This window comes from Podarcis tiliguerta (assembly GCF_965153285.1).
Source record: "Podarcis tiliguerta genome assembly, chromosome: 1".
Lineage (NCBI taxonomy): Eukaryota > Metazoa > Chordata > Lepidosauria > Squamata > Lacertidae > Podarcis > Podarcis tiliguerta.
In genome coordinates this window covers 31,356,297-31,380,573 of record NC_139534.1, presented here as the reverse complement: position 1 = coordinate 31,380,573, position 24,277 = coordinate 31,356,297, and the positions used below count along the sequence as shown (strand labels likewise).

General features: G+C 40.4%; 1 protein-coding gene across 8 annotated transcripts in view; it reads right to left on the bottom strand.

The window, feature by feature from the left end:
* The window catches only part of ITGB6 (integrin subunit beta 6), a 71,014-nt gene that overhangs the window by 26,419 nt on the left and 20,318 nt on the right, over window positions 1-24,277 (bottom strand). For 5 of the 8 annotated variants that reach the window (XM_083408129.1, XM_083408127.1, XM_083408130.1 and 2 more), the window contains exons 3-10: window positions 14,325-14,396; window positions 13,768-13,844; window positions 12,977-13,056; window positions 7,720-7,924; window positions 5,084-5,330; window positions 2,242-2,407; window positions 1,083-1,244; window positions 44-139 (exon numbers count right to left, since the gene is read on the bottom strand). In XM_083408129.1, coding sequence (XP_083264255.1) covers window positions 44-139; window positions 1,083-1,244; window positions 2,242-2,407; window positions 5,084-5,330; window positions 7,720-7,924; window positions 12,977-13,056; window positions 13,768-13,828 — 1,017 coding nt within the window. In that variant the 5' untranslated portion in view covers window positions 13,829-13,844; window positions 14,325-14,396. Of the gene's footprint in view, window positions 1-43; window positions 140-1,082; window positions 1,245-2,241; window positions 2,408-5,083; window positions 5,331-7,719; window positions 7,925-12,976; window positions 13,057-13,767; window positions 14,085-14,324; window positions 14,397-24,277 lie in introns of those variants that run through there. The other 3 variants (XM_083408131.1, XM_083408132.1, XM_083408126.1) reach the window with 2 other exon arrangements.

The following is a 24,277-nucleotide window of genomic DNA, read 5'->3' as shown; positions in this document are numbered from 1 at the left end:
ACACACATGAAAAGGAGGATCAAGTAAGAAATATGTCTCTTACCTTATACAAAGGAACCTGTTCCTTTGTCACTGCAAAAATTAATAAAATGTTGTTTTGCACAATCTTGTCTATCAATTGTCCCAAACTTGGATATTCCTGAAGACAAACATAAAGAAAAATAAATCAAGCAAAAGTTAAACTTTAAATCAAAAACATGGCTTTGCTGTCTTTAGGCTTATCAAAAGAAGATGGTAGCACAGAAGAGTCTAGAAACTGAGGCCTCTGTGTGCTCATCTCTGGATTAGTTGGACCTATGTATATCCTTAATACATGCCTCTGGTGAAAAGTTGCATTTGTTTTATTTTACAGTCCTGCACATGGCTCTTCAACACCAGGCCAACTAATTTATCCAGTGATGTGTTGCCGAACACGTATCTCCAGGCATTTAAAAAAAAACCTTCACCTGTTAAAAATGTATTTGTGTTGAAGTCCTAATAAAAAAAACTACAGAAACCATGCCTGTAATAAAACAAGTGACAACTCAAAACTCAAGTAGCACATCTTATTATATGAGTTGCTACAGAGCTGCCCTACTGGGATTAATGCAGTGCCATTTACCAAAGAATTCCAGGGCTCTGCGTATTTAAAAAAGGACTGATACACTGATGTGAAGAGAGGTGGTTGCTTTCCACACTCCTGAAAAGGAATGTGTGTTCCGTGGTATAGTCTGAAGTCAGGAGAGACCACCACCTTCCTGAAGTGAAGTAGGACTGGGTCTGGTCAGTGTCTGGATGGGTGATCACATGCATGCTGCCTTAGATTCCAAACAGTAGAGAGGTGAGATAGCAATATAATTAGGTAGACAGACAGGCAGGCAGGCAAATAAAATAAAATAAAATAAAATAATAAATGTTTTAGTTCTCAGATGGATTCCTGCCCCTCCCCCCCGGCATTCTACTATCTAAGTATCTCCGATAGTGTTATTCAAATTCAGTTGGGAATGGCCCCAATAGTCCTTTCATTTGTTTTCTGTGAATGTGCACATTGCAGATACAATTAATTTATAGAAGAGTAAAGTGTAAAACTTGAAGCATATTACCAAAACAGTTGACATGGAATACTCATTATTATGATCCAAGTGGCATTCTCCATCATTTGGAATTACAATTCCTGCCAGTTTGCTATCCATCCCGAAATGGGAATCGGCATCACTCACAAAGACCAACAGATGCAATGAGTCGTTCCTCCACCCAATTTTTTCCTGCAACAAAAATGTAAACAGATTATGGTAGCAGATACATTGGTAATGTATGAGTACAGTACTTCTATATCATTGTCTTGCTTCAGTGATAAAAACCATAACAGTCCATGCTCTAGTGTCCTTCCATCTGGACTATGCCAATGGACTATGTGGGGCTGCCCTTAAGCTGCAGCTAGTGCAGAATGCAGCTGCCAGATAAGTGAGTGGTGTGGAGCAGCCCAATGGGATCATGTATGACCAGTCCTGAATGTACTGTGCTGGCTACTGGCAAGCTATCAGGCCCATTTCAGAGGGTTAGTACTAGCTGGGACGGCAAATCTGTCCATTTTGTTTCTTTTTTCCTAGTAAGCTTTCTACATAAACCTGTGGTGTTGTTCTTTTAATGTCCTCATGAAAACTCATCAGAATTGTAGTGCGAATTTCTTCCAATACACACATTTTTGCAAATCAACCTTGCCCAATATAATGCATTTTGAATGCTATCTGCATTCATATATGCACTTATATACACACTTTACCCCAGTATTGGCATTTTTGTATACATTACTTGAGTGGAGAACTGTAACACAACATTCAGAGAAGTGGAAATTTTGAAGGATGGCTGTGTTTCAGTTCACATATTGCTTCGGAAAGTACAAATTTTGCAGTTTCTCCTTTAAATGCAAACTGAATTAAATTTCTTCTCCATCCCTAGTACTAGCATGTGGAATCCTAAACAGCTTGGGACCCAAATACCCAAAAGGTCTTCTCCCCAATACTAACCATCTCAGGCCTTACAGTACAGCCAGCATCAGAGGCCCTCTTGATGGTACCACCTGCTACCAGATGCTGCTGAGAGGACTTTCTTAGCACCTTGGATTCATCAGCGTTTATAAAATGGAAGTTAAGATTTCAGTCCCGCTCATGTTAGATAAACTTGGACTCTGTGGGAAGTGGTTTACTATGGTGAACACAGCAACAGAACTTACCTAAAGAGTTCTAATTTAGATTTCCTTACCTTACACACAGCTGCCTGCATAATTGCATCAAATCCTCCCTCTGGAGTATCTATATTAGCACTGATTTTCTGTTCTTTCACAATTTCATTGAACCTTTCAGCATCATTTGTCAATGACAGAATGTGCTTGTATCCAAATGTTGGAGAGCAGTCATGTGGGACACTTCTGTAGATACAGACACACAATGCAGCAGATCACATGAAAATTCTTATTAATGAAACATACAGCATAGCACTTTGCTATTTACAATGTTCTACTGTGTAACTTTATTTACCCACAAATGCTTGTAGATTAGCATACACTCAGTAATAGCTTAAAGGCGGCTTGTAGTCTTTGTAAAGATACTTTCAGCTTCTACAACCTAGCTATATGACAAAAACGGATCTTTTAAATGTTGTTACGGTGTTTATTTGATCAGATGTGAATTGTATAATGATCCCATAAAGCAGGGTGCTACAGAGACTTCACAGGACTTGACTACTACAGAGTCTCAGTACTCTACAAGTGCAGTGGGATTTAAATTCATCTGTTCCAGACCAACACATCAATTATCCATCAGCCCAAAACATTCCCTCTAGCCTTATAATTTGTAAAAGCTCTCATAATTCACAACTAATGTTATAAAAATGATCACTACCTCCAACTGAGGCAAAATATGCTCAAAAATGTTCAAGAATTAACATCCAAACCGATTGTACCAAATCCAGGTAAGGACAGATTCCAAACAGCAGGGAGAAAGGGGTCAAAACTATTAAAGCAGTGAAACAAATCTACTCAGGTTATGTTAAAAGCAGAAAATGTAGTTGGTATCTGGAATTGCTTCTAGAGAGACAAGGGGTAAAAGTCTAACTCAAGAAGAAGGAGGCAACACATAGATGATGTGAGGCAACCAACACATTGCATCAAATCACCCAGATTCCCAACAAAAATGGAAATGGCTGCAGAAATTGCAGGCCTTCACTAATTCATCCCATGTCTGGAACGGAGATTAATGCAGTGAATATGATTAGTATTCCTGTTGTTACTTTCAGACTGTGAATAATACATATAAGATTATGTTTTTTTCATTGCTTTTGCTCTGCACTAAAATGAATGGGGTGGAATAACATAATAGTTACATTTGGCCATATTCATTTAAGGCACTGCACAAGCAGAAGCCAGTATAAAGATGATGATGATGATGATGATGATGATGATTTATTAGATTTATATCCCTCCCTTCATCATAAGATTTCAGGGTAGTTCACAGAATAAAATACAAGATAAAAACAAGCAAATAATTAAAAACAAAACAGCTAAACAATACCCACCCTTTCCACAGACACATTTAAAAGGCTCTAGAATATTAGTTGAAGAAGAATGTTTCCATCTGGCACCTACAAATAGACACTAAAGGCACCAGGCGAACCTCGCTAGGGAGAGCATTCCACAACCAGGGAGCCACAACAGAGAAGGCCTGTTCTCATGTTGCCACCCTCTGGGCCTCATGTGGAGGAGACACACCAAGAAGGGCATCAAATGATGAATGCAGAGTTTGAGTCAGTTTATATGGGGGAGAGGTGGTCCTTGAGGTATTGCGGTCCTAATTCTTGCGAGTGTAACGGGACTTCCCCACACCTCTGCTCTTCCTATGAGCCCCCATGCCCTTCCCAAATCTGTTCTAGAGGATCATGAGAACACTCAGAATAGTGTATGGGGTGGGGAGGAGAGAGAAGATAGTTCTATCAGGCTAGCAGAAATTTTTGTGCTGATGGAACAATCTCCTTAGCGGTATGTTGAACACAAACCATCATCAATTAAATAAATAAATACCTAAGTTACAAAATTTTGCTACAGCGGACTGCAAGACAAATAACAAGATTTTTGGCAGAAGCTGATCTACAGGGTAATGGAAACAGTGCTGCATGTGATGAATACAGGGAGGACGGCAAAATTGTGCCTTCCTATATCTTAATCTGTCTGTCTGTCTGTCTGTCTGTCTAGTTTTATTTTTATTTTATTCTTTTAAGTGTCATATTTAACAAATAAAAAGATAGATTAGAAAATGGCTGAAAAAATATGCACACTGTCACCTCACATTGAGAACAAAATAGCCACTAGTTCTTCCTTCTAAAATTGAACAAACAGTATGATAAAAGTCCTCCAGATGCCCAAATAGGTATCCACATGAAATTGGCATTCATAAAAATATGTTAAAATGTAACAAAGGTGGTAAGGTCCTCAAATCACTATGCAATGGACAGTGGGTATTTATCCTTCTAGGATTGAAGTCTATTGGCAAACATAAGGGCTCACAACATCTACTTTTGTTCTGTCTGTCTGTCTGTCTGTCTGTCTGTCTACACACAAATACACATTCATGTATAATTGTTTGATTAAAATTAAAAAAAAAAGTAATCTGAAAGATAATTTTTTCAGGTGCCAATCCGAAGGTCCTTGGGAAGGCCCCCAAGAAACTACAGGATGTTTCAGAGACTGTCTCTCCAAGGTTAGAGACAGAGACTTACCTGTGGAGACATTGCTCACCACCATGGAAACCTCGGCAGCCTTTGCTTTACTGAGCTAAGGGTATAGGAAAAGATGGTTCATCTGCCTTTGGTTCTCCTTCCTCCCACACTTTTAGATTGCTCTGCCCACATTTCTATTGTTTTCAATTCATGTAACACAAGTAAAAGGTGAAATACTGATACCCCAAGAAAATAGCAACTAAAGAGACTGGAGCCCCCTTGAAAATGAAGGTAACTGGTTACCCTGCTCCCTAGACCCAAATTAACTTCTACCCCTGAAAAGGACAGAAATCTGATCCAAAATGTATTTGAACTAGATGTTTTTGCTACTCACTGGCAAGGATTCTTGATTTCTTCTGGCACGGTGTTAATGAATGGTGAAACTGGTTTTTCTACAAAAGACCCAAAACCCAGCTGAAAGTTACTTGTCAGTTTAGACATTTCTTTTGACAAGGTAGAACCCAGTTCCTTAATGGTTTCCAGATCATCATGCATGGAAGCTGAAAGATCCATGAGGTAGTAGAGGTCAACTGGATAATCTTCAGTCTGACGAACATTGATTTGTATTGTTTCTTCATTTCCTTGTGAAACCACAGGGGAAACAGAAAAGAAATTAACACAGCTGTCGTTAGAGAGTGAAAAGGGAAATGCAATATTGACTGGAACTGTTTATTCTTGTTGCCTCACAGTATTCTTTTTCTGGTCCTTTGTAACAAAGAAGTGTTCCCAGCAGTATTACTAGCCATCACAATGTGTTAAAAGACATACTTACAGTGTGATTCTAATGGTGTCTACACAAGAATAAGCCCAAAGAATTCAATGGGTCTACTCCCAGGTAAGTGGAGATTGCAGCCTAAGTCCTGCTTCACACATTATGCTTGTTGTATAGGATGTTCCTGGGCATGGATAAAATCATCTCAAGCAACATGGGTGCTGCTTTATACAAGCCACAAACACAGAAGAAGTCAATGTACTTTGGGTACGCTGTGGCAACCATGTCATAAGAAAAACATTTTATGTTGGAAGTGTAGAAAGCCGATTGTTAATTATCAGCATTCATGTAAACTTCTTAATAAAACATGGGGGAATAGCCTTGGGAACTTTGGAAAAATCATTTGACGGGATGCATTCCTGACATTGCCCTCATGTAGAACCTCCTACTCATCAATTTCTGTACCCTTTCTATCTCTGGACACATCTGAGATGAGCTGAGGAGTTTTACATTCTAAAATTCAGAAGCTCATAATGAGCCTCTATAGCCACACTTCCAAGCAGAGTTCTTACCAGCCCCCCTAAGAAGACTCCAAAAATGCAAGCAGATGTGTTGATTCATCATATGTGCATTACATTTACACCACACATTTCAGTTTCTGATCACTTTGTAAATGGGAAGCTGTGTCAGAAAGGCGGTTGTCACTGCCACATCAAGATTTTAACTGAATTAGCATCCAGTTTTTCTTCTTTCCGATGTAAAACTTTAAATCCCATTTCAGAATATTATCCTCTTATAGTAGGACCACTCACCTTTGGTGGTGGGTGGTGTTGCAGCCAGGCATCCAGGCCCTTGAGGTGACCCAGCTTGGGGGCGGGGGATTGACGCCCCCTTGCACCAACCCCAGCCGCGTCACCCCCACCTGATAGTAGCTCTCACAAAGAATAAAAAAATGTGTTGGCTCCTCTTGTGTTAGCTGCAGGGCTGGTCTGTCAATGAGGCAGACTGGGGGAGCGCCTCAGGTGGCAGAATCCAAGGGGCACCTCTATGGGCACCTCAGCAGGCATGCCCCCCTAGTGCCAGACAATTGAGGAGAAGTGGTTGTGGTGGCTTCTGGGTTCCGGCGAGATCTCGCAAGAGGCCTTTGTGTGATCTTGCTAGGCTTTCTTGCGATCTTGTCAGAAGCCACAGCCACATGACCCTAGTAAGTGAAGCTTCAGCGGGGACGGAGTGTGGTGCCATGCACACTGATAGTGCTACATGAATTATAAAAGATAATATTGAGATCTGGCCCTGATTCCATATTTATGGTAATTTAAGAAAGTTGACAAAGCACTATAAGAGCCACGTGTGAAAAGCATAGATAGGAAAACTGTCTGAGTAGGCAAAAGCCAACAGAAAGAAGCATGTTGGTTATGCTAATTTCTCAATGGGAGGAATTCAAGCAAATTTCAGGGTGCTCACGGGAGGAAAGCTCCACTGAGCAAGCCAAAATCTATGTGTGTTTTCTGCTGATGGGACTCATTAGTTGAATCCCACCGATCATTATCCTGGAGATTCATCTGAAGCCTGTGAATAGTGTGAGGCAGTTACATATGAAGGTTGGTTTATGTGATCTCAGCTACAGCTTTCACCAACTGCTACTGCCGCTGTGGAGTAGAATTACCAAATTTATTTATAAAATGTGCTGTGATCATTTCCAAGCCTTTAGGAAACAAACAAACAATTGACCTGTATCTGTAACAATCTTACAAATGTTGGGGAGATATGATTTTAGGTGATATCGGTGGAAATTCTTAATTCTTTATATTTCTTACTTATCCTTCATCGTTAGTTCCCAGGGCTGATTACAGCAATTTAAAAGCACAATTTAAAAATTAGTTAAAATAATTTGCAATCAGAAAAATAGGGCGAGTCCTTAAAAAAATGCTGTTTTTGTGCCATGTGAATGTTGCAATAGAAGAAATACAAGGAAATAAATCTTCCCCTGCACAGATGCTTGGCGGGGGTGGGGGTGGGGCAGGGGCGGGAGTTCCCAGAAGCTCATCAACCTTACACATCCATTTTTAAGAAGCCTAAAAATGTTTCCTCAGAAGTAAATTCCTCTAAGTTCATCGCAACTTTGGTAAGCAAATTTAGGATTGCAACCTAAATATGTCACATCTCACATCCTGATATTTAATATGAACAAATGGAAGCTATCTACAAAGCTACAAAATGATTTTTAAAAAGTAGCATTTATGAACAATACAACTTACCTGGCCGCAGTAGGATAGTTAGCTTTTGAGGAGAAATCTGTGTAACATCTGAGTTGTTTTCCTGCGGGCCTTCACTAAGAGGCTTGTTTTTGTGTATTACCACTTCAGAAGTAGGAAATTCAATGAAATTCAATTGGCATCCTTTTGAAATAAGCTCTTCAGGAGTGCCACACCTTCTAAGAATTTCGGATGGATCAGTAAAATTCTATAAGAAACAAAGAGTGCAAGAACAGAGTGCAATGCAACACTATATGATACCAATTCTGCAAATGACTGAAGGCATAGCATAATATTTTTTATATAAGTTATGTCACAAATCCCTATTTGTAAGTGGGGATACGCAGGAGAACAGTGCAATTATGACTTACTTTGAAACTTTTGTGTGCAAAAGGGGTGTACTTATAACTGACTTTTTCAATAGATTAGTCTCTTTCTCCTGCAGTTTAGCCTTCCATGAGGATGCACACTCATTAAGCAGGAAAAAAAAAATCAATGCAATAGAGTCATTGCTTATAATGTCATAGTCATACATTCCATTACACCCATCACCAATATTTCCAGCACTATATAATTTAATACACATTACACAGAATAGAATTTGTGGTCAGGGAGTCTCTGCCCAAAATGATGATGTGCATCTAGTTCTCAAGATATGCAAAAATTCTGATTGCCAGAAACTGCAAGTCAAAACTAAGGATGGGTCATTGAACAAACATTGTGTGTTGAGTGCATTTTGAGGCATCATAACTAAAGAAGGCATTTTGGAATAGATGAAAATATGAGCCAGTATAGCATTCCAAATGCCTTTCCAGTACGGTACTTGCATTCAAAAGCTGCTGCTTACCCAAGGGGAAAGTTTTGAAATCATTTAAAAATATATTTCTTCGCTGTCGTATAAAGCCTTGACACACAATGGTGTCTTTTGCAAATAAACTGAAGCTGGCAGAAGAAGCTGTTTCCCCTTTCAAATGCCACCCATAGTATGATGGGGTAATCCTAGTACAAAAATATTTTTAACAACTACTTTGTTACATGCAAAATGTCAAAGTGACCAGTTACAATTAGACTCAATAATAATTCTATTGGGTGATCTAAGGGAAACAAATGAAATCAATTGGATAACATTGGATAACATTGTTGACTATTTGTTGTTTCTTATTAACAGCGAGATTTTGGGTAATTGGGAAGTGTCTTATATGCCCTCTATCTCAAAATGGATAAATACAGCTTGTGGCTAAATTAGGAGGTAAAAAAGATGTGATAATTAGAAAAAGATAATTTGACAAAATTAATAACTTTCATATATTATGGTTTCCTTTTTTGTGAAATATCGCATGACATATAATAATTTAAGTAAGCTGGAAATAGATCTGAAATGATAAGCATGCAATCATTTCAAAAAATAGTTTGTCCAATTATGTCACCAGTTTAGGATTTTTTGAAGGATCTGATAGCAAGCATTAGTGTGACCCAGCAGTCCACTTACAGGCCTTTTCTAGAAAAGTCACTGGGGAAAAAACAATTCTGATATAACCTCTTCCGTGTTGGGAAGGGTGAGTGGGGGTATATTCTCAGGAATCATTCTAAAGAAGGAGGAATACGTTTTTTGTAATATATTTTTATCCTTGTAATTTTTAAAGTAAATTGTATGTGTTTCAAAATTCAGAAATAACAACAACAACAACAACAACAACAACAACAACAACAACAACAACAACAGAGTGTGCTAAGTGCAAATAGAGCCATTCCTGTGTTAATGTTAGATGAGGTGATGGTGCTTCTAGAGACTACCATCTCTAAACTTCCATTAGCTTTTATTCTTCTAGTTGCTGATGTGAAAATGAAAAGCATGTACAGTGGGGTTGTGGGGCTGCACATCTGACCCAGTTCCCTGATGTAAGACTCACCCTCCCCACCAAGTCTCACCCCTGCCATCCATGTGTTAGCATGGGCATCTATGACAGGGATGCCTTTGCACTTTTACCCCTTTGTGCAAAGGTTTCCATGGATCTTGAGCCAACGGCCTGAAGGTTTGCCTGCCTCAGATAGCTATTCTAACACATGTATGGTGGTGGCTGGGCTGGGGAATCATGTGGCATAGTGGGTGGGTCAAAAGTGCAGCCCACAGCCCCTCTTTATTCACTTTTCCTCTTTATTCAAGTAACTTACAAAGAGGGCTTCTGAGTGGGCCATTTTTGTTCCACTGCCCAAATGGATCATGTGAAAGTTCTGGATTGGACAAGTCTCTTTGATTGCCATATATCTGTCAACCATTAAAAAACCAAAACTGTCTTAAGCACATTTGCCCCCTCAAGTCATGCAATTTCAGATAGGGCAACTGAATAAATAATAGAGCATGGCTATTTTAAATCTACAAATATAAGATCTGCCTTTGCAGTCCTCCCTGAGAATATACCATAACAGTATCAATACAGACTTTTCAGTGCTTCCGTCTTCAACATAATTTCTCGAAAGATTGCTATTCCTCATATTTCCATGAAAACCAAACTTAGTTTATTAATATATTCAAAGGGGATGTTGGCTTATTTTTAATTTGGCAACCAAGCTTTCACAGCCAAAGCAGTATATATAAAAATCACCTACTGCTATGAAATGCTTAGAGACAACAGCATATGATCATCTCCAGAAAAACACTCTGAATCTGCTGACTTTTCAAAAAAAGAAAGATGCATTACCACGTCAGCCCATATTTTAAGGATGCTTAGACTCAGTATTTTTAGCCAACAGTCTGTGCTGGTGATTGTAGACAAAAAAGAGGTAGGGGAAAGAAAGAAAAAGAAAAAGAAAAGGCAAAGGACATGCTCAGAAAAAAAATGCAAACAGAAACAATAGTTTAGTGTCTTTTGGGGGATTAACTAAAAGTCACCAGCTATTCACACAACTATTCCTCAAGCTTGATATTCAACACAAAGCAAAGGTTTCAGATGAGACTTCCATTGCCTACACTTGTGTTGTGCCTGGGAAAGCTTTGATGAATCTAGGGGGGCTCCTTTACAAACATCGCTGAATCTGCGCTTGACTGGACTGATTCCAATGTTTTTCCAAAGCAAGCAGGCTTTTTTTTTTTTTACATTTTTATTGCTTTTTATATTTCATGACAATTCAAGTTCTATGAAATGCAAAATGTAATCCAATAAATTCCAGTATAATAAATAAAAGAGATATACTTGAAAATTGAATAGCATCTAACACAGTGAACTACAACAAGCAGAAAAATAATTAAGTGGTCTGCCAAGACCATTAACAATTTACATGCATTTTGTGAGGGGGAAAAGCATTGGTCTAGTTGGATTAGAGATGGATGAACCTGTTAATTCTGGTTTCCCTCAGTTTTCATTTCCCCAATCTTAAATTCAGTTCTGTACCCGTCCACAACAATTTGCAATTATCTGCTTTTAAAAAGCATTTTCATGAAAATTCAGCATTTGTGTATGCTTAAATGCTAATATATGCATTTTATGCACATGTACCTGTAGCATTTGCTTACGCATAGTTGTACAGATTATTTTAAAAAAACACTGGCACTTTTAAAAGTTTGAAATGCTGTATAGAAGAAACCGAGGAACTGAAGAACTGATAGGCTGCTTCTCCCCTCTCTTTGCTTAATCAATGAGGTTTCTAGTTCTTTCTCAGAATCCCATCCCCTACAAAAGGAGTATTCTGAAAGCGAATATTTTAGTTCACTTTCAGGAACAAACAAAAATATAAAGGTTTGGGATATTCCAAGAAAATCCAAACAATGGAACATTGATGCACAGTAGAACATAATTTCTTCATTGGAAACTTCTGAAAGAAGAAATAGTTTCACAGACTGTTTTCTCTAAGTACTGTATATGTTGTGAAAATAATGCCTGATGCAGTTACTTAGAAACTGCCATTCAAGGCCAAAGGTACTAATTTTCTGCAATTCTGAGCATGTACAATTTCGCATAGAACTCGATATGTGGCACAATATTTGCATTCCTCACAAACTCAGCTTTTGCTTCCAAAGAAAAGGAGGAGTGCAATTCAGTCAACGTTAAGCACATTCAGTTCCTTTTGATTTTGAGGCCTGAATGTTAACCACATGGCCAAATCTCCCCATCAAAGTAGACAGCACTTTAAGGTTATAATCCTATATCCATTTGCCAAGCAGTAAACTCCACTGAACTCAACGGGATATACTTTTGAGCTGATACATATTGGATTACACTGTAAAATTCTTAGCTGTGGCTGGTCCATGACTGAGGTTCAAGTTCTCTTAACTGTGGACAGGCATTTGAAAACATGCAGACTGTACATTAAGAGTCTAGAGGGGCCACTCAATAGATCTTTTCATGTAGTTGTTGCAGTGTGTGAAAATTTTCGCTCCAAGAACAAATTCAAAACATATTTTCTGCCTTGACCGGCCCTATCAATAGGCATAGTGAGGAGGGTCATGAAAGGTCAACCATTTTCTTTCAATTAAATAATAATAATAATAATAATAATAATAATAATAATTTACTGCCAGGAGCAAGGTGGAGTGGACTTTCTGGGGTTTTTTCTTTAAGCACCAAAATGACTTGGCTAGCCATGAGTACTAAGCACCTTGCCTTAAGGGGGCATTTGCCCCCTGTCTGTCAACGAAGAGTTTCGGGTCAATCCTGTTTCTGCCCATGGATTGCCCTTATTAGATGTACACATTTTTTCTTTAGGTAGTTTCTGAAACATAGTTCCCTTCCCCTTCCAGATAGATTTGTGTTATATCTTCTTACCAATGGGCCTTTGCTTCATGTCATTTATCCATCTCTCTGTTTCTGTCACCATATTTCCTTTTTGCCAAAAACTTTCAAATTCTGAAAAATCTCAGAAAATGTATACACTGAGCAATCCTTAGGAAAATACTTTTCTATGCCATTAATACACAAGGCCTCTTTTTGCTAGAAATCTAATAAATGCTTTGGATTTGTGTTTCTCAAGCAGCAGCTCTCCATGCCACACATCAGACTATTTTTTGAAATGGAGGGGAATGTAAACAACCTAGTTTGTGTGGTAGATTAGGGTTTAGGGCTGGGGACCAGCTACTTAAAAAGAAGTCAAATATTTTACTGGGTGTGCTCAAGCCCTTAGGTTCTGAAATAAATCTTTTGATTCAGCTTCTGAATTTCTTCCCTCAGGGCAGGATTAGAATCAGAGCGGAGAGTTGGACAGACTCTTTTCATACCAACTTCAAGTACTGGTGTTTCTTTAAAATATTTCAGATAATTCACTTTACCTCTTGAAAGCACCATCCACAATGCGGTCCAGAAAGCAAACACTCTTTACAATTCACTGCACTCCCTGGATTACAATTCCCTGCATATAAAAATCAAGGAAATATAATAGATCAGAACACAGCATAATTATTGCAGGTAACAAAATGTTCTGGGTATTGTTCCAACTTCACCAAGCACAGCCTGCCAGTGTACCCTTCCCACCCTTTGAACTGAATGTCTTTCGATATTCAAAACGGTGACCAAAAAGTGCCGTGAAACTGAAGTCATTATGAAACAAAATTACGTTGAAGCATAGCCTTGACTGAAATGAATATCCAGCTTTTCAGAAGGTGACAACTGGTGAAAAGAAAGATTTGTAAAAAAAATAAAAATAAAATTTTTTTGTATGAATCAGTCATTGTGTTTCATGTACTTGATTTCTATCATTCCTGATTCAGCTGGATCCATCAGCTCTTTGTGCACCAGACATTTTCTACTGCTGCTACTTTTCTGGATATTTATTTGTTCTGTAAGTTCAAAATGTATTAGGTTCTATAAAACATAACAGAATCACAGATGCAGTGTAGATTATTACACTATTCATTTGTAAAATTAAGCAGTCCTTAGGATTACATTCCATACATAGCCTCGGTAACAGGAACGAAACTCCGTTCAAAACAGCTAGACGATAGTCAAGTGGAAAGATACAGCTGCATGCATAACAGGACTAGTATACTCGTTTAAAAAAAGTTTTTAAAAGAGCAGGATAGAACATTTCCCCAAAAGTTAATACATCACCTGTGAGCCTTACCTTGTACATAGTTAATTCTTTGCAGGAATAGGAAAAAAAGGCAAAGCAATTCAATCCCCATTCGCTTTCAGATCTGGCTGCACATACAAAACATATCAAAATTAATTATGTCCAGCGTAATGAGCCCAGTGCAGAAACTTTATGAGAACTTGACGATTGAGAACTTCAGTCCAGGCAGGTTTTAGAAGAAATATTCTCAGTTACCAGAACACTACATTAACATAAACAAGGCAACAATACAGTGTGCCACCTGGATAGGTGAACTGCAAGCTGTGCCTAAGGGCTATCAGCATGGTTATGGAATTCTTTATCTTACTTCCTTGTTTCCCTTATAAGGAAGACAGGTATATAGTCAGAAGAAGGTGGGGGAATTCATACAGGTACAGTCCTGAGTTCCTGGTTGCTGTTTTTAATCCACAGACTTAGCTTTACAGAGCTCATTAGGAACCCATGAATGTTGGAATATAGTGCCTTTAGAGTTGATATACAGGCCCAATATCGTTTTTCAAAGATGTTCCCTTTGTTAACTGAATGGCAGAATAATTTGGGTAAAATACCTGGAGTGGAGATGTATAAATCCCATTTTTTCCTCAACTTCCTTGTTGGATATGAACCTTGTAAAACCAGTTCTGAAAATGGAAAAAAGTATATGTCACCACTGTGTAATCCTAACCAGCAATGTTGGAAGTTGTGATTAAATTTGCAGAGAAATTTGAACTTTGCACTAGAAGGATAAAAAGAGCAAAAGCAAATGTGTGTGGCTAAAAAGTAAAAGCTATTATGAGACACATCTGAATGTCAGCTTGCTGGAATACATTTTGAAATATAATCACTAAGCTTACTAAAATGTTGGCTGGCTAAGGCCCTTGATGTCAGGGACATCGAGCAGCATAGGAGCTATTTTACCTCAGTGGGATTTTGTGTGTGTGGAGGTTTCTCTCTGCATGGCTGAGACAGACCTTTTTTGGCTGGGAAAGACTCCTCTCACATATTTATGAGATTTACATAGTCACACAAGCAGCATGGGAAATCAACTCTTGTGCCATTTTGTGTGCACGCTCACCAGTATCAACTATCTCACAGCCTTTGATCGGCAGGTGACGCCTTGGTGGTGGTGAGGCCACTCTGGGCTGCATGGTAGGTATTGGCTCATGACAGGGCCTTTTCAGTGGCTGTTCCCTGTTTGTGGAATGCCTTCCCTAGTGAGGTGCAGCTGCCTCTCATTATTGACTTTCATGCATAATTTAAAAACCTTACTATTTACCCAGGCATTTGATGGCTGAAAGACACTGTTTCTGAGTCACTGAGATCACTGTTCATAGAATGTATTAGCTGTTCACAAATTGCTTTTAAAAATATTTTACTATTGATGTTGTGGGAATCTCAGACCTTTGTAATCACAGACAGAGGAGGGATGCTCTATTAAAGCCCTTTGCAAATCACTCTTTGAAACAGCCTCCCCTTTAAAGGTTTTTCAAGCATTGAGAAGGCCCAGATGGGAACATGGGAGCTGTCTTAAAGCTCTTTGCAAAAGTGCTCTTTGAAGCAGCAACCGCTCCTTTTAACATTGCTCAAGCAATGTTTAAAGGATAGGGGATGCTGCTTCAAAGAATGTTTTGCATGGATTCTGACAGGTAGTTGGGGCAGCCCACCTAGCCAACATGTGTCCCCCCCACCTGTTTTATTCTGTAAAGAAAGCATACTTTGGGAATGAATGAAACAATGTGGACATGAAAGGTACCCTGCCCGTACGGGCCAGTCGTATCCGACTCTAGGGTTGTGCGCCCATCTCACTTAAGAGGCCGGGGGCCAGTGCTGTCCGGAGACACTTCCGGGTCACGTGGCCAGCGTGACGAAGCTGCTCTGGCGAGCCAGCACCAGCGCAGCACACGGAATGCCATTTACCTTCCCGCTATAAAGCGGTACCTATTTATCTACTTGCACTTAGGGGTGCTTTCGAACTGCTAGGTGGGCAGGAGCTGGGACCGAAAGACGGGAGATCACCCCGCTGTGGGGATTCGAACCACTGACCATGTGATCGGCAAGCCCTAGGCGCTGAGGTTTTACCCACAGCGCCACCCGCGTCCCGCCACCCATTTTATTCTGTAAAGAAAGCATACTTTGGGAATGAATGAAACAATGTGGACATGAAAGAAAGTACTTAAACTAACATAATCCAGTCTGTCCAGTGTCATGCTAACAGCAACAACAAGTTTCTCCTTTTCCCATCCCCATGCTGAACTGGAAGCCCTCCCCAGGAGAGATAGTCAGCATTTCTTCCTCTGATTGCTTAAAAACAGTGATTAAGTGTCCTTAGCTATGGTGCTGCCTGTCACATGCTGAAGCTTTAGAATTGCCTCCACAATTTGCTTTCTAACTTTTGTTAGAAATGTTCAATTGACTTTTATTTATTTATTTAAATGAAAGCTTAAAAAAAAGTCTGGGGCCTGGTATAAGTATAGCCCTCTGTCAGTGTCCCTGAGAAAGAGAGGAATCATACCTTCTACTTGACCTGTGAAAGGACCTTCCATGTGAACCATTTACAGACCTTTGGTCAAATGTAAGAGTGAATAAGTAGATTCCATTTTAGTCATCTCTCAGTGCATTCAATTTATGCAGATTAAGTCATGAAAGGGCTGGGTTATGCAATACTGCAAAGGCCTAATTTGGCCCTGTGCATGGAGCAGGTGCACTAGACTTATCTCTGCTGTCCATAGATCTCTGAAGAGACCTATATGCATAGCATCCTACGTGCATAGGCCAAGATCATGTGGTTGATTGGTGGATTTTTATCTGGAAATTGACTGCACAATTTTGGCCTGGACAAAAAAAACGTATTTTGTGCATATAAGGATGAATTTGAAATGATCTTTTGAGTTCAGTTTTGCTGTCTTGCTTATACAATAAGCTCACTGATGTCCCCTGCCCCACTCTCACGTACTGCTTCTCCTAGTACAATGCCCTTCTGACTTAGGGAAGCAGCAAGAAATGTCAAGTTTCACGTTGTTGGGATAACTATTATTTATCAGGAAATCTCCATTTAATTTTTGACAACTGATAAAACTTTATCCCTCCTGACATTCCATGTAACGCATTAATTGAAAGTATCACTTGGGGGCAACATTTGCATCATTGCTGAATATATGTGGCATACTGTTTGCAAAATAGTTTCAATCAATCTTGTAATCCAACCCACAGAGAGGAGTGGCAGTTCCTAGCAAAGGAGCGTCTTACTGTCTCCAATTTTTCACGCTTTAAAAAAAGCTTTCCAATAAACCACACAGCATGTGTTGTGTGTCTGTTGCTAGAGCTGTGGCAGAGCATCTACTCTTTTCTGCTTTGGATAAAGCTATAGCCAACCAAATGGAGGGTTCTCTGCATTTATAGTTTAGACCTTCTGTTCATTTGACCGCAGCAGTCGCTATGCATTTAGAATCTCTGAATTTCCATGCCATTCCTAGGGTTATCACAGGGTTGCCCCTGTTTGAGAGGCTCATTTGACAACAAGAAACCAAGCCTTTAGTGTCATTGGCCCAGTATTGTGGAATACTCTGCTAAGAGAGATTCAGCAAGCGCCTTCTATTTCAACCTCTAAACACCTGCATTAATGTTTGATGTTTTATCGTGTTTTTAATATTCTGTTGGGAGCCAACCAGAGTGGCTGTGGAAACCCAGCCAGATGGGCGGTGTATAAATAATAAATTGTTATTATTAATATTATTACGAAAACATTTTTTATTCTGCCAAGTCTATGCAGGAATTAAGAACACATCTTTCCACAATACTTAACTGATGTTTGATTTCAATTCTGATTTCATTTTTTCATGTGGTTTTTACAGTATGATTTTATGCAATATTGTAAACCGCTTTTATATTTTTCTGTGAAATAGTGGTATACAAATATTTTTTTATAAATAAATAAAATCTCCCCACTTTTCTGATAACCGAGGGGCACTGTTTTCTGAAACAGAAAATAGAAATGGGAAACCTAGGGCACACTTTACTCTTACAGCTGCAAACATTCACATTTAGAGTGCCTCCTTGTAATAATTATCTGGCCCAAGACATTTTGCTGCCTGAGGCAAAGGACAGGATGACACCCCTACATACTGTGTTCAGAAGCTGACTGAACTGGCATTTAAATCTTACTTTAATACACTGCCAGTGTCTTCTGCTGCAACTGAGGTCAGCAGGCTAGTTTAGGGGTAAGCAAGGCAAGTTGTGGGGCACACACAGCTGTGTCCTCCAACACCTTGCCACTGCCCCTCCCCACAGCATCTGCTGCCTGAGTCAAGCGCAACATTGCATCTAATGGTTGAGCCAGCCCTGCCTCAAAGGAGACTACCCTTTTCTGTTTCTGCATGCCGGTATTCTGGTTGTCCTTGTTAATTAGAAGATGCACAGCAGACAGTCTCTTTTGAGGTGAGGTAATGCCTCAGAAGAGCTACGTATGCTCCCATCATACTTGGCAGAGAGATGGAATTACTCCCAAACAGATGAGCAAAGCCTGAGCAGTACGTTGTGCAGATACACTGGTGAGGAGAGGGCAAGGCACCTTCTGTGGGAGCAGTACTATTGGGCCACACAAGATATTTTTGTGTGTGGCAGACTAGCATATTCCTCACATTATGGGGATTTTGGGGCCTGTTTGGTGTGCTAAGCACATCAAAAGCACAAGTCTAATTGCTTAACATCTCACGATAACTATATGCAGTGCTTTTCCCCTGGGGGTACGCATACCCCTAAACATTTTGTGAATTTAAGTTTGGCCTCATTGAGGGGCAGTATTTCAATATGAGTAAGAAAATGGGGGTACCCCTAAACATTTTTTTTTAGAAAAAAAGCGCCGACTATATGAAACAAAAATGTGCTCTCTTTCACTCTCACACACTTTAAATACACCCCTGAACGAATCAAAGAGCAGGATTTTAGATTTTGCTGAAGCACAACTTCCTGAAAACCTTTGTCTCATCCCCAATTGACATCTGAAACAATATCCCTGCTATTTTAGCTCACTCCCCCAACATTAAGCTCCAATCAGCTGCTTTATTACAATGCGATTTATGTCCCCTTTCCCAGGCTAGAGGCCTTGACTCACCTGTTACCTGAATGGGGAGAGCTATGCCCTTCAGAGGATAACTACTCTTCCCTGCATTAAGAGCCTAAATTTATCTGATTAGGCATGAGTAGGAGTCAGGACACTCAGTGGATCATTTGGGAGGAAAACCCCTTTCACTGCAAGCCATTTCCTTTCTATGGTACTCCTGCTAAGCATTCATTCACTCATGCTTTCATCATTGGCTATATTTATAGCCGACTTATGACTCGCAATGCACTTTACCATAAAAAACAAACAAACCAATTTGCAATTAAAATTATTCATGGCATGGAGAAAGTGGATAGAGAAACCCCCTCCCTCCCAACACTAGAACTCATGGGCATCCAATGAAGCTGAATATCAGAAGATTCCAGACAGATAAAGGAAAGTTCTCCATCGTGAAGCACATTGTTTAACAATGGAATTTGTACTCACAGGAAACAGTGGTGGCCATATACCTAGATGGAGTTAAAGGAGGATTAGACAAATTCATGGAGGAGAGAGCTTTTGAAGGCTACTAGTCATGATGGCTATGTTCTGCCTCGACAGTTGGAGGCAGTAATGTTTCTGAATACCATTTGCTGGAAACCACAGGAGGGGAGAGTGCTCTTGTACTCAAGTCATGCTTGTGGTTTTTCCTCAGGCATCTACTTGGCCACCGTATTTTTAATTATGCCATTTGTGTAATTTGCGTGGACAGGCGGAGTCCCCAGATCCCGAGCAGTCCCCCCTGTCATGTGGAATAACGACTCAAGACAACGTGCTATGGGATTAAATTGGCCACAACTTTATTAAACTTCAAATGTGGGAAGACCTTGGCTCAGGCATTGGGCGTTCTCCCTCCCCAGTCCCCAGCCGGGGACCTAGGGAGCATCAGGGTTATCCAGTGTGTGTGTGGGGGGGTGGGCCGGCTCTGGAGAACATATGTTCAAGCAGAGATAGCCACCCCCGTTACGCCGCCACCGCAGGGGAGAGCAATGACGACCTTTCGGTGTACGGTCAAAGCCTCCCTTCAGAAACCCCTTTAACGGGGAACCCTGGTATTGCCGCCGCAAAGAGGAAGATGGACTAAAGGATTCCGCCCAAGGCCTGATACCGCCAAAGTTGTGACGTTTTGCTACGGGAAAGGCGAAACCTGCCAATGCAGGGAAATTCCTTTCCGGCCCTTTAACAGCGACCTTAACGTAGCAGTGGCCGCATACCTGTCAAGAAAAGTTAACCTGCAAAACCTGTGAAGGAAAGTTAACCTGCAAAATAAGACATTAACTGAGGGTGGGTAGGGTGGGAGAAGCTCTGGAGCCAAGTGAGGATTCCCAGGTAAGATCCTCCCTCTATTGTGTGGGCAGGTAATCCCTCCCCTACCTGGCCTTGTCTCCTTGGCAACGCTTCCCCCAGGTGGGATTGGACAACTGACTGAGGTAGGCGGAGACCTCCAGGTATCCCACCTGAGGGAAGGCAAAGCCAAGCCTATGCTGTTGGAGCCGCTCCAGATTTAGGGGCTGTGCGTGTCCACGCAAAGGGCGCCCCCCGTTTTAAGCGGGGAGCGGTCATTATGAGACTTGCTTCAATATTTTTCTTAAATGTGGGCTATATCTTTACAATTACTTTCTTGCTTTTTAAAAAAATTAAGTGCCCTGTGAACGTTTTTGGTGAAGGGACAGTTCAAAAATGGCTAAATAATCAAATGAATAAATAAATACATTCCACTGTTGCGAATACTATGGGTTCTTTTGATTCCCTGAGAGGAAGTGGCAGGGAGTATAGAAGAGAAGAAATGGAGCAGAAAAGGGGACAAATTTCACATCGCTCTTCACTGGCAAAAGAAAATAGCCAGACATGCAAATGGGAATGACATCTGACCAGGAAAGAAAGAAAGAAAGAAAGAAAGAAAGAAAGAAAGAAAGAAAGAAAGAAAGAGTCTGTTAAAAAACAACAGCAAAGCTTTCAGGCCAGGAAGGTAAATAAGTGGCTAATTTTTGAATAGCTGAATATATTATGTGCAGAGGCAACTTTTCTGTTGTGGTACAGAGCTAAGCCTACCTAAGGCAGCCCTGAGCTGGATGTCATGAAAGGGCAGAATATAGTTAGTTATTTAATATATTATTGTTGTCTTTGGGCTGCCAGAGTGATGGAGCGATGCATGTGGAATTTACTGGTTCAGACTTGGCTAGGCTCGGGTGCTCTGTGCCTTGACTGGAGGAGATGGAGTGCTATTTACTCCTCCTCAGGCAGCAAAGAGTCTTAGGCTGGCTATAATACAGACCCACCACAGACAACTGGGTGCTGACTCGGGAGAAGAGAGAAATCTGATTCATTTACAAGTGAAAGGCAAACTTATCTAATTTGCACAATCCAAAACAATAAGAGAACTGAAATACATACATCCTTCAAAATTGGCATCTCTCTGAATTTTGAAGTGCAGGTTCCCAGCCAACTAATGGGTACCAAAATAGGATAAAACATGCCTATATGTGGAAATGGTGAACAAAAATGTTGCTGAATTTCCATAAGGACTAAAAATAAAATCACAAACTGACGTGGAAATGTGGAAGACTGGAAAAACGAGAAACTCACATTGACGGAGTCACCCACCCTTAAGGTTGACCCCAGTTGCAGCTCCCTCTGAACTCTGCCCCCGTCCAGTTACCAACATAGTTTTGATTTCAAGAGTTAATAGCTTTATATGCAAGGGAGTTTACTCCACAAGTCCTAAAGATGACTGTTGGAGGAAATGTGACTCACAACGTCTCTCAAATGTTTCCCTAGGCTGCTTGTAGCAAGGTGCAGTGACATGCCATATTCAGATTGAAGAATCACGTCCTCACCCTCGGTAAACACAAGCCGAGTAATCATAAGGGGAAAGAAGCAGGGGGCGGGGGGGGGCAAGAAAGTAAGCAAGCAAACTGAAGAGCGTTTTTAGTTTACATATATGAGTCACGGTACAATGGCTTCAAAATCATGGAATCATAGAGTTGGACCCAGAGGTTTCTGTAGTTGAAGTTGAACCCTCTGCAATGCAGGTATATGCAGGTGGCCTGCATGGCGATCAAACCCACGACCTTGGCAGGAAGTGGCAGCTTGTCTTCTACTGATTTAAAAGTCAGAAGGGCATTTGCTATTTTGCTTAGAGAAATAATATATTAGGGTGTTGTGTGTGTGTGTGTGTGTGTGTGTGTGTGTGTGTAAAACTGTTCTGCAGCAGGTTATTGACAGTTCAAAAATATTCCTCAGAAGCTATGGTGTGTGGAATGACAGGCTGTGCACTACTTACATTTTATGTTATATGCATGCTTAATCTGTCCACATCAGTTCTGAAGAAAAGGAAGTCATAGTGCCCCAATCCAAATCAGAAGCATGTACCAATTTACTTCCCTTTACCCCATACACACTACTATGCACCCTCAACAATAAAGAGGAGCAACCATAGGAGAGCAAAGAACTGTATGTGGGTGTTTGTGGGTCAGCATGGAAGTGTTGTTGATGTTTGTTAATGAACTATGTTGTATATCATCTTGAGCTCCTTTGGGAGGAAGGGAGCTAGATAGAGCCTGTGAGAATAAATAAATAAATAAATACATTAAAAGAGGCGAGAGGCATCCATTACCTGCCAGTTATTCTCTTCCCAGATCCCAGTTGAGTTCTCTAGATGGGAGGTAGCTTATACTGAGGATAATGTCAACTCCTGACAACTTGCCCTAAAATGTGAATATGACATTCTTCGATTGCACAAATAAGGAGAAACAGGGCAGTGGGTGACCAGGGTCAGGGATGCGAAAATAATGACTGTTTGAATGTATGTATCATATGATGCGCAGTGTAATAAGATACATGCTTACTCAGAAATAAGTCTTATTGAGTAAGCCTCCCTAGAGTGGCAATGTAATTCACAGGATTTCAGGACTAGGAAGTAGCTCCTTGAAGTTCATCATTCAGCAACACTCCTTAAGCATGACAAGAGCTGAAAGCCACCAGCACTTATGGTTGGATTCAGATTTAATCAAGTAGCACATATTAGTGCATGAGTTGTGGGGTAGCTAGATCACTGGACAGGAGATTACAAGGCTTGGTAAAGACAAAGAGGGGAGGAATTATTGAATGTTATCAGCGTATAGCAAACCTGCCAGCGCAAAGTGTAGACTCACTAAACCACAGGCAGACATGTGCTTGTCATGTGCAGTCCTAAGGAGTACTTCACTGACCTGTGGGTGCTGTTAGTTCCACCTAATCCTTCTGGGGCCATTTGTGCCCACATATGAAAGGCATGGGGCTCACTCATAAAGGGTAGAGAGGAAAATGACTCTCCTGCCTGTGAGAATACTGTGTTCCAGTGTTTCTTTCTATTGTATTATTATTATTTTCTTAATGTGTACATACACCTAAGAATTACAGTATATGAATTTCAAGCTAGTAAAGAACTTAAGCAATTGAATCATGTATTTTAAAATATTTATATCCTGCCTTTCAACTCTAATAAAATAAAAATTATATTTCACATATATTTGCATGTGTGAAACAGTCATCATACAGAAATCTCAGTAACTACCACATAAATGATAGATTTTTAAAGGATTTACTCTATTGTGGTAAATGGCAGGTTTTCGTACAAGAACTGTTTCACAGAAAAATGAGGAGATTAAATTGCCATGCATGGGCTTACAGTAAAAGAAAAGGATTTGCCGACAGTATAACTTCTCCAAGTGGTAGAAAGACTCATATTTAGCAGCAGTTTAGGGTATGGGTGGTGAATCTCAGGCTTTCAGGCCAGATTTGGCCCACAAGGCCATTTCTGTCAAGCCATGTATGCCTGCCCCACACCTGATGGTCATACGTGGTCATACGTGTGGAGCAGGGAGAGATGCGCAATCAGGAGTCTTAAAGTGCTGATGGAGAGTAGAACAAAAGTCTACTAGATCAGCTGTGCTAGTGAGTTCTCCATGGTTAAATTCCTCATGCAACTGATGCCTGCAAAAACCAGGTTTTGGCTCCACAGTACATCAGTTAATTTTGGAACATCAAAGTGCCCTATCTGCTGATGTCATTGTTTCCCCCCCCCCCTTTTCTGCTGATGTCATTGTGATGCCAGGTGATTGACAGGTGGCCAGCAAGGCTAGATTAAATAAAAAGTTCCTCGCTCCTGGTGTAGAGCTTGGGGAGTTTGCCCTTGTATAGTTGCTCTAGTCTTTTCCAGTGATCTGATGCACTGTTTCTTTTGGCCACCCAACACACTGCTCCATCCTGGACACCTGGGACACTGGAGCACTGCTGGATGAACGGCAGAGAAGAGTCCTTCTTATGTTGTTTTAGAAAACAGCTTGATATACAGGTTGTGTTTATATATAAAGTGCTGCCATCTCCTGGTAACATAACTATTTGGCAGGCAAAAATATTACACTGTGGCCTTTGAAGTTTTAG